This window comes from Brassica oleracea, chromosome C8 (assembly GCF_000695525.1).
Source record: "Brassica oleracea var. oleracea cultivar TO1000 chromosome C8, BOL, whole genome shotgun sequence".
Classification (NCBI taxonomy): domain Eukaryota; kingdom Viridiplantae; phylum Streptophyta; class Magnoliopsida; order Brassicales; family Brassicaceae; genus Brassica; species Brassica oleracea.
This window is the reverse complement of record NC_027755.1, coordinates 26,859,353-26,870,909: the sequence shown is the minus strand read 5'-3', so window position 1 is coordinate 26,870,909 and position 11,557 is coordinate 26,859,353. Positions and strand designations below refer to the sequence as shown.

The 11,557-nt window shown below is 32.1% G+C and overlaps 1 protein-coding gene across 2 annotated transcripts; it reads left to right on the top strand.

The window, feature by feature from the left end:
* The first annotated feature begins 8,120 nt into the window (after nt 1-8,120).
* On the top strand, nt 8,121-8,778 carry LOC106311299. 2 transcript variants are annotated; one of them, XM_013748503.1, is made up of 2 exons: nt 8,121-8,597; nt 8,719-8,778. In XM_013748503.1, exons 1-2 carry the CDS (start codon nt 8,165-8,167, stop codon nt 8,757-8,759), a joined length of 474 nt encoding a protein of 157 aa, XP_013603957.1. In that variant the 5' UTR covers nt 8,121-8,164; the 3' UTR covers nt 8,760-8,778. The 2 variants fall into 2 exon arrangements, with proteins under 2 accessions (XP_013603957.1, XP_013603958.1); XM_013748504.1 differs by having other exon boundaries at nt 8,686-8,766.
* The last annotated feature ends 2,779 nt before the right edge of the window (nt 8,779-11,557 follow it).

Here is an 11,557-nt window from a genome sequence, read left to right as displayed (position 1 = left end):
TTTTAATTATATTTAATCATTTTTACCCGATGGAAAAAAGTTGGATAATATACGAGAAATTCGACTTTTGGTTAAGGGTTTTTGTTATGAAACTTTCTTACACTGGGACATATATATATATATATATATATATATATTAGTGGGGATATTAAACATTCTTATTGTATAATGGTTGGAACCCATGGATGTTATTAATTATTGATATTAGTCCAAGTTCTACGGCCGCACCGGTCGATTATACGACGAATAAAAACAAACGTTGACCAGTTGAGAGTGGTCAAGCGTGGCGATTTCTTCTAATTCAGTCATTATCGGAGTCACTCAAATGATACTTGTGTAACTGTTTAAAGCTTGAAACATAAACAACAAGAAAAACCCACAATTGATGAAATCTGTGAAACAAGTGGTTCTGAAATTTGTTTCTGTAACCCTAAATAAAATGTTACAAAATGAAGCAATTACAGTTATCCTATTATTAATAAATAAAAATCGAAAAAACAAAGACCTAAGCATCAAACTCATGACATGTTGTGTTATAGAAGCCCAACAACCACTAGATCACTGGAACTTTTAGTAGTTTCTATGTAAATCATTAGATATTTTATATTCTTTATAAGAAAATCGTAAAATATAGCTCAAAATTGATCTCTGTTTAATCGTCGATTTTTTATAGTTTGTTAGATCTGGACCGATCGTCACGACTCGCGCCTGAGGTAATTTCAAACATGGGTATTAGTTTACCAAATACTAGACACATCTCGGGACAGTGATACTAAAGTGCTAATTAAACTATTAAATTAGCTTTTTTTTAAATTCTAATCATGTTACAACTTAATTGAGTGAAACCCATGGACCTGGCTTTTAAACTTGACATACACTCTTCTTTTGAGCAGTGATGGCCCATAAGCTTAATTGCAGTAAAATTATTGTAGTTCAGTTCAGTGGCTAATGCAACATCTTTTGACACTTAATTTGAGTTTTAATGTTATGTTTTCTTAATTCAAGGTGTGTTTTGTTTTGGACATATGTGCTTTCAATTTTTTGATGGTTAACGTGTTTTCATTTGAGTAATTTTGGTTTTCTTCTGTGTAATTTGTTACAAAACTCGCATCTGAATATGATTTACTGAAGTATCCGTTTGTTGGTTCTTTTATATTAATTACTAATTGTTGACTTTAAAACAAATTTTATCAGGCAATTTCAGAAACTTTTTACATATCTTAACTAAGAATATGAATTAAAGTTAACTTACATATCCATAAAAATGATATTTCTCTTTCCTAATATGACGTCCTTGTCTTGGTTTAAGTTATGCGATCTTGTTTGATTTCCATCACCAAATCCTGACGAAGTCCCTGACAGATTCCTTGACGTAGTCCCTCACGTAGTCCCGAATCCCAACAGTTCAGCTGGAGCTTCAGCGAGACGGTGAGAGTCAAAGGCAACAGGTGTCAGTTTCGAGGGTGATGGCTCCAGTTTATCTCCGTTCTACGATATCTCCTCGGGTTTTTTAGGGGTAGAGGCGCATGACATCTCGAGGGCCTCTCTCTCCTCTGGTTGGTTGTGTTTATGTATCTTGAGGATTTGATTTTTTTTAATGTGGAATGGTGTTTAAAGGTTCCTTTCACTTGGTGTCTTGTGACGGTTGTGGGTGTACTTTGTTTCAAGAGTGATGGCGGTTGCTCCCGTCGGTTCGTGCTGAGGGTCTGATTGTCGTGTGGTGGTTGGATTTTTGGGGTTTGGGGTATGCAACTCTTGTGTGGTGTGAGAAGCTTTGTCATATGCGGCTTGGTCTTCTCTCTCTCTCGAGAATGCTCTCTCTTAGTTGGTCTTCTCATGGTATGGTGCAAGTTTTTCATGCCATATCGCGAGTGGTGCAGCTGCGTAGAGCTCGGACGATCGCATTAGGTACTCTAATGCAGACCAAGGCGTCACTATGTGCCCTTGATTGGGTCTGTCAGAGTTGCAAGGTGAGGATACCTAGGTAGAGATGTGCATCCCAGTGCTAAGGCGTCTATTTTGTTCCCCCCTTGGCAAGCTTATTTCCTTCTTCTTTTGCGGGGACTTAATCGTTTGTTTCTATATTTGTATCGTTGGTCCTCTACCGGTCCTTCGCGGTTCATTCCCTCCCTAGTCCCGGCGGTTTAGCGAGATTCCAGTGGCCTCCCTCTAGGTTTGATATTTCTCCCTTGATGTTACTCCAGTGATGTCATGGGAAAACCGACATTCAAGGCAATAAGGTAAATCTCACATTTCCCGTGGTTTCCATCAATGTTTGAGATCGGAGACTGATATTCAAAAGATGAATCCAAGATGGAGGTACAGTTATACACATCAGCCAAAGTGAATCTCAAGATGTTGTTCTCAGCCAAACTCTACATAAATATGTTACTTTACGTTTTTTTAATATAAAAATCACATGTATGGTTCTTCTTTACGTTATTGTTACTGTTTACGAATAGAGCTGGACAAATTATTCATAAATTTTGATTCGATTCGTTATCTATTTTGATTCGAACAAAAAAATCTGGATATCTTTACTGTTTACGAATAGAGCTGGACAAATTATTCATAAATTTTGATTCGATTTGTCATTTGTTTTGATTTGAACCGAAAAATCCGGATATTTGTTACTCTACGAAGCAAATCAAATAATAAAATGCAATATCCGTAAAAAAAAGAAGCAAATCACAAATATCCAATTTGATCCGTTATATGCATATATATACATATATTTAAAGAATTATATATAAGTTATATATTATAGGTTATATAAATTTTACAATATTTTTGTTTTTCAATAATTTCATTTTATGAATTTTATTGTTCATGTATTATTTTGAAAAAATGTCATTTAATATTAATTAACAGTATCTTTATATATTTATCAACCATCTTTATATACTTTTACATACACATACATGTGCACATTGACGTGAGCACCTTATAACTAAGTATTTACCACAACTGAAATATCTAATTTTTTTGGTAGTTAAAATATTATTTTTCTTAATGTTTCTTTCACTATCGACCAAATTGTAGTAAAATGATTTGTCTTAATAATTTTTTTTAAAACTATTATCCGTATAGAAACTGTAATATGAAACCATTGGTTCGACATCACGACTATCTAGGATTCATAACATAACATGAAAACAAACAAATAATAGTAATTTTTGATTATCACAGGAAAAAAAACAAAAACATCAAACATTTTAACCGTACAAACCAAATATTTAAAATGATAGTTATAATTTAGGAGATTAAAAACCAGAAAACAACCTAAAACCGAACCGATATCCATATTAAACAGATTAATATCTACTTATTAAAAAATAACGAAACTAATAATCACAATCCGCACAAGACGCGGATTATTATCTAGTTAAACTATTAAATTAGCTTCTTTTTTTTATTCCAATCATGTTACAACTTAACTGAGTGAAACCCATGGGCCTGGCTTTTATACTTGTCATACACTCTTCTTTTGAGCAGTGATGGCACATAAGCTTAATTGCAGTAAAATTATTGTAGTTCAGTTCAGTGGCTAATGCAACATCTTTTGACACTTAATTTGTGTTTTTATGTTATGTTTTCTTAATTCAAGGTGTGTTTTGTTTTGGACATATGTGCTTTCAATTTTTTGATGGTTAACGTCTTTTCGTATGAGTAATTTTGTTTTTTTCTGTGTAATTTGTTACAAAACTCGCATCCGAATATGATTTAGTGAAGTATTCGTTTGTTGGTTCTTTTATATCAATTACTAATTGTTGACTTTAAAACAAATTTTATTAGGCATTTTCAGAAATTTTTTACATATCTTATCTAAGAATATGAATTAAAGTTAACAAGTAAAACTATTAATTACCCCGCTTTAGTCATGATTATGTTCTTTTAACAGAGGTCCTTAGAGCACCTTTTATCCCAAAAACGTGGTTGGGTTTCTAGTTTTTTAATTTTTATTTTATTTTTTCTGATTTATGAAAAAAAAGAAAAAAAAACAGAACCAATTGTGGGCCGTCATGCGTCGTGGGGCCCACAAAACAGTACAGCATATACCCAATATACGTTTCTTCTTCTGCAAAAATTGAAGACAGTTTTGTCCAAATTCGTGGGCCCTCTCAACATAAGAGACGCTCAGCATACTGCGATGGAGATGCTCTTATTCTTCGTTCCCCTCCAAATAACAACAATTTCTTTTAAAAGTTTTCTCTCTCAAACTAACCAGCAACTCAAGCTTGACACAGTTATATATGGCCTTTTAGCTCTTTATTCTTTTTGATGATACATGGATGTTTAGACCCAGGCACCCAGCCCATGGGCACACCGCACAACCCTTTTTTTTCTTAGAAAAAACGTGTTGCATACAAAAGGATCGTGTTTAGAAAGAAGCTTAAGGCATTGGCATTGACATCTGCTAGAGACTACACGAATCTCTTGGAAAATAATATCAATTTATTTAATTGCTTTTAATAACACAAATCAGTCATTGGGATGCTAAAGGACATTATGTTCGAAGCTACGTTACACTGAAGCTTCATCAGACGTCTGCTTCCCAATTCGGAACCGAAATCAGGAATCAGAACCTCGTGGACACTTACGGAATCTCGCTTCCAAAACGCTTCTAAAATATTCTCTTAAAAAACACGTTGGAAGCTTACGATTCCATTTTGGAATCATGATTCCATTCCTTAAAAAAAACACAATGTCATATATCTATAAAAATATAAAATTATAGTTTTAATTTATATAAAATCCAAATTTTAATAGTATTGGATAGAGAGAATACAAATATACAAATATTAAAATTAATACTATAAATTATCTTTATGCATTTATACATTGAGGTTTTTATTAAAGATAAATCATATTTTCAAATATAATATGTTATTTAATTATAAAGTATTAAAAATAATTAATAGAATAATTTATTTTAAATTTTGTTTATGTGTATTTTCACAGTTTTAATATGAAATCATTTCAAAATTCTTATAAATGAATAAATTATTTATTTTAAATTTAAACAATATAATTTTTAGTTCTAGATCTTTTAAAAATTTCTTATATATAGATACGCTTCCAAAACATATCTGCTTCCTAATTTTTTAAAGAATCTCGCTTCTGCATTCCCATACGCTTCCGCTTCCACGTACCCGCTTTCGTTTCCATGTAACATATGTTCGAAGTAACCCAAGACACTAGACATATGTGGTCAAACTAATATAAGTTCGTTTTAACCTCATTTAAATATCTGAAACGAGAATCTATACGTGGTTTACACTTTCCATTGAAAATTAGTTTGAAACATTCCATGAATTCAAATACTTCCAAATTAATCAAAAAAAAAAACTTAGAGAGAGTTTTTTCCATAGACATGGTTTATAATTTCTCTTTTACTTTTCCTATTTTTGTTAATTGTTTAATGATGAGTTTCGTAATGAGAAAATCTTTTTGATGACGGCTTTAGAACATCTCTAATTCAACTCTATTTTTATACATTTTTTCTATAATAGAGTTACTGTATTTTATAGAAAACTATAGAGTAATTCTATTATACATTCATACCATTGGAAAAAAATTTAGTTTTATAATAAAATTATTCTATTTTATAGGAAAAGATAAAATAAAAAATAAGGTTGGATTTAAGTCAAATCCATTACAATTTAATTTTTATGAAGGAAGATGTTTGGGCCAAAACTGATACCGATGAGTAGCCAAATCCCAAATTTTCTAAACAAAACATAATATAGGTCTTATGTCGTTTGGCCAAAAATAGCAACTTAGGAGTGTGTTTAATTTATATTTTGAAATTATTTGATTTTTAATCAATTCTTATGTGATTTTAGATGAATTTGAGAATTTAATATTATTTTTGCTAAATCATTTTAGAATCTCATCTAACCATGAAATATAATTTTTTATTTTTTTAACTGAGAAACTCCAACAGAAAATTTCTAAAACTCACAATTTAAAATATTTACAATAATAGTGAATTCTAAACTATTTTATGAAATGTTAAGTTTAATAATACTAAGTTTTAAATAAAATTTTAAAATTAATGTTTAGGTATTTGGAAGCACTGGCATGGACTTTAGAATGCATTGTTGCTCATCGATTAGAAAAGATTATAATTGCAGGAGAAGATGCAGTTCTAATGAATGTCATTGAGAGACCAAAAGCAAGGCCTTCCTATACTTCAGTCTTTCAAGAGATGGAAATTTTTTTGTGCAAGGTTAGTTGCTGGAAAAGCAAAATTGAAACTAGAAGCTTTAATAGAAGTGCTTATCTCATTGCTGAGAGTGCTACGAGAGCTCGGTGGTACCAAGCTTATGTGGCCAGGGGTGCTCCACTTTGGCTCTCTAGTCTAGTATCTTTAGAGAAAGTTTAACATCTATTGTGTAGCTTTGGGTGTAGTTTAGAATTATTTTTTGTTCAGAAAGGTAGATAATCCTGATGTGGGTTTTTTGAGTTGCTTGTAGCAATCCTTCTGTTGTAACTTGGCTTGGTTAGACTTGGTTTATTTACCCCTTTATATAAATACTTTCGAGGAAATAAAAAACCATCTTGAAAGCAGTTTACAAAAAAAAAAAAAAAAAAAAACCATCTCGATCTGCTATGAATTGCTTCCATTTTTTTTTGTGTAAAAAAAGTGTTTTCACCTTTTTGCCGGGAACCCAAGCATTGTAAATAGTTCCTCCCAGCGCGAATCGAACCCGGGTGGCGGAAGTTACAGCCGCAACCCCTTTACCACTGGGCCAACTCGACGTTGGTATTGCTTCCATTTTTGTTACCTTGTCAAGAGATCTTCAATGTAAGAAACCTGAAGAGAAATATGGAAAAGTGAAAGGTAGATCATGTTTGTTTTGCGTTCATTTATATACATGTTACAGAATCGTTAAATACATGGTTTATTTGTTGATCGTTATTACCAGTACCGGTCTGGACATCCGTGCCGCCTAAAGCACACGGCCAATATGCTGCCCCTAACTATATAACTCTTTTTTTTCGTAATATGAATATATAATCAGACAATGTAAAATATTATTAAGTTTAATTTGTTTTCATCATTTAATATAATCAGTTAGAAAAGGTAAATCAATCATCACGATCAGCTCTTTTGGCTATTGGCAAAAGTAAAAAAAAAAAAAAATTGGTAATTTGCCTTTATTATAAACGAACAGAAAAAATGGTAGAGGGAAGATTCGAACCCATTCGCAAAAGAAGAAATAATATATATAATAGCCATTGCACTAAATAAACTCGCTGTATAATATGCCTCTAAATTATTTATCAACTTTGGCGCTTCAAACCTTTGTTTTATGGGCTTTAGTGGACCGGGCCTGGTTATTTACTACTATAATTTACGAAGCAACATACTCGGTTTTTACGCCTTTTTCGAAAAAAAAAACATGGTCAGTTTTTGGCTACTCTATAAAAGAATAGGTCAACTAAACTAATGATGATTTGATATTTTCCTATAATGATATGAAATTGCAATTTGACCAATCATAAGATTAGTGATATGTGGCCTTGTCCCAGCTCAACACATGGCAGAAACATGGTTCCATTGAATTTTTGAGCACGTGAATTGACAACCCTGGTCCTTTGACTGCACGTTACAATTATTTGTTACGTGGATATTAATTAGTACTTATTATCCCAATCATTATTGAGATATCCAATAGTTATTAGTTTGATGGTAATCAAGAAAACAAGAAATAACACAGGACAGTCGATGGTTCTCACGTGCCCACATGTGATCTTGAACTCCACAAAGATACGAATATCAATATCTTGCCAATGAATGATATTATACAACACTTTTTACTAACCTCTCCGGAAAATTATTCAAATATAGATCGAGTTTAATGGACAAGACAAGACATGTAGTCTACTTGATTATGTTAGTATTATCATCTAGATTCAAGAGATGGCTCAAGCCTACATAATGCATGTTAATGCATGTTATTGACATATATATAAAAATCGAACTTAATTGATGGATATATGAGTTGGACACTGATCATCTCATCGCAACTCTCTCTCTATATATAATGAAGGTTACAACTTAATGACTTAGGCCTTAGATCTCTATTTCTATCTGCAGTCGAGTCTCTCTATCTATTTCTTTCTCAACAAGTCTTTCATTTTTTATCAAGCCACAATGGCATGCATGGACATGCATAACTCCATAAATGGTGCAGCTAGGATCTCATTCTCTAATGAATTCGTCGAAATCAGATCAGAAAAGAATAGTACTAAGAGCAACAACGTCAACACTAGAAGCTCTTTCTCCAAAACCCATGATGATTTCGAGTTCTCTGTCACCGACTACGCCATGATTCCGGCTGATGAGATCTTCCTCAAAGGAAAGATATTACCGTTCAAGGAGACCAGTCATGTTCATAGGACCTTAAGAGAAGAGCTTCTGGTCGGTGAAGAGGGTCCTGTCGATGGCAACATCTTTTCCATCAGGCCACTATTTTTACCTTCTTCGTCCTTTTCCTCAAAGGGTACATGGAAGGAGCTATTGGGCCTCAAGAGAGCCCATGTTAGATCTAAGACGCCCGATAAACTTGATGACAAAACAATCTCTGGTACACCAACAAACTTTTCTCTTTTTTTTTTTTCTGCTTAAACCAACAAACTTTTCTCTTCAATTGGTTTTTATCGTATTTATCTTAGGGTTTAGCTGATGGAAATCTTTTTGGATTTTAGGGAATGCTGCGACGTGGGAGAGTCAAGTTGGAGATACATGATGATGGAATTGTAGAGCTCTCACTTTGGTTTCTAGAAATTAATTTAGATTATTTCTGATAATCTAGATTGACTGCATTGTATCCACATGTTCGTATGGTTCCAACAACTCTTTTCGGCTCACATGTTTTGTTGTTCTTGTAAGTTCTTGTTTTGGTTTGTTCAGGAATCTGTCTTTTTTTTGGGAACATCCGTTTTTTTAAATAAATGCAAGTGAAGATTTGTGTGTGGCTAAAAGGAAAAGAAATTGTCACTTTTAGTTGTGAGTTGTATGCATGCATTTGTCTCAAGTCTCTCCATCTTAGAGCTCCGAATGGTAACAGCGGAATGAGCGTGCGGGACAAGCGGTTTGACTGCGGTGCGGTTCTGGCAGTTATAAAAACGTATAGATATATGGTATATGTAGAAATTTTTGTTAGTGTTAACTGCGGTGCGATGCGGGACGGATGTTACCATTTGGAGTCTATATAGTTAAATATGCGCACTGGAATATATCTATTAATGCATAATCGTTTATAGTCCCTACTTATTACATATTCACATGGACTGTTCAAATGGTCTACATCGGCCGGAACTTGTTCATAGTTCACAATGGATTTTTCTGAGATAATGTTGGTTAATAACTTGTAAAATTATTGGACTTACCGAACTGTAAAATTACTTCTGACTCTTACAGATTATCTAGAACAGTAACACTCGGAGAAATGTGTGTAGTTAGTTTAGAACAAAAATGTAACCAACATTTCTGATTCTTTCATTAAAAATATGTTGATTGAAAAAGTGAATGTTGACAAATAATGTAGCTTAGTAAATTCTCGTGGTTGTAGACTCCGCCACTCTTCTAACACAATTCTATTTCTGGAAGACTTATCATAATAATTAATGTATTTGTTTAAGGAAGGAGTAGGGGTGTTCAATCCGGATATCGGTTCGGTTTCGGTTCGTTTTTTCGGTTTTTCGGTATTTCGGTTAGTAAAATACAACTACCATTCTAAATCCATATTTACTTCGGTTCGGTTCGGTTTATATACCGTCGGTTTTCGGTTTATTCGGTTTTATACCAAAAAACATAATTATTTATTTTGGAATCATATTATATGAATTTTAGAGTCATGTTATCAACACATTCATTTATTAAAGAATATTATATGTTTAAATAAAAGAACAAAAATAAAAAATGTTTCTATCATCTAATAAAATAATCAAAGCTCACAATTTTGATAATAAAAATAAAAAACAAAAAATAAAACAGAAGCGCGAAGCACAAAAGAAAAGTTTTTCTATTCTTTCATATTTAGCATTCATCAAAGTCATGTTTCTTCTATTAAACATGAAACTCTATTCGTTTATAGATAAAAAAAATTGTGAAGAATTTCCACTAATTGTTATCATCAAATTTATAATCTTTATTTCAATTTAGTCAATGCTAAATTAAAGCAAAAAGATCAAAAGAAGACTAAGAAAATAAGAAGCGTGTTCGCGATGAATTGTTATTTAATTATAGTTCAAGTGTTTTACAAATCAGGACTTTTTAATTACTGTAAAAAATATGGTAATAGTTATTAGCAAAAAAATAACTTATGATTATCATACGTCGTTATAAAATATATACATATTTACATGTTTCTATTTTTTGATCGGTTTTATTCGGTTTATTCGGTTTTATCGGTTATATACCGAACCATATCCAAATCCTACGGTTTTTTAAAAATCATATCCATTCGGTTTGTATGGTATATATCAAATCCAAACCATATTATCTATTTCGGTTCGGTTCGGTTCGGTACGGTTCGGTTTTGCCATATTGAACAGCCCTAGGAAGGAGTCTAAAGTTTAGACTCAGAGCGACCATCCGATTCACCGAATTCTGAATCTTGGTCTAAACATATGAATCGCTCAAAACAATTACTCCCTCCGTTTTTTTTATATAAGTCATTTTAAAGAAATTTTTATGTTCCAAATTATATGACATTTTCGGTTTTCTATCTAAAATTTATTAACATTTAATGTTATATGACCAATGATAATATACCTTCTATTTTATTATTGGTTATATTATCATTGGTTGATTTGTGGTTAGGTAAATAATTAATGATGTTTTTGTTTAGAAAATATAAAAAATTAATGATTTTTTAATCTATGTGCACAATTTTAAAACGACTTATATTAAAAAAGCGGAGGGAGTTTAAACAAAAAACAATCATTAAAACGTTTCGTGTATGTGTGTATCTACAATGTGTTCAGAAACAAAAAAAAAATATATCTCTGTTAGGTCGTAAAGCCCAGCTTATATAAGCTTTTTTTTGTCGGCCCCAGCTTATATAAGTCGCGGCTCTTCTTCACAAGAGATAAAAAAATAAACCAAAATAAGGAGAAAAATATTTCTTATTTTTTTTTTTGGGAAAAAGATCATAAAAATCCCGAACTTTCACAAAATGACCATTTAAAGCATGAACTTTTTAAGGGACAACTTAAAACATGAAATTTTTATTGACTTTTATTTTAAATCACAAAGTTTCGTTGACTGGGCCATATTAGGCATGTCGTTAAATGAGTTAACAGAAATTTAAACGTCGTTAACTAAACCGTGTTTAATCACTGTTAATCTAAACTATGTAGTTTTGATTTTGTCCAAAATTATCTATTCAAACAAAATGAACCCAAAAAAAACATAAACCGCTTTGTTTTTAAAGTTTTGATTATATTTTTTCACATTACGATCACATGGACATCAATCACACCCACTTTTCTTTGCATCATGTCATCTAATAAGACACGTCATCATCTGTATCCTTCTCTA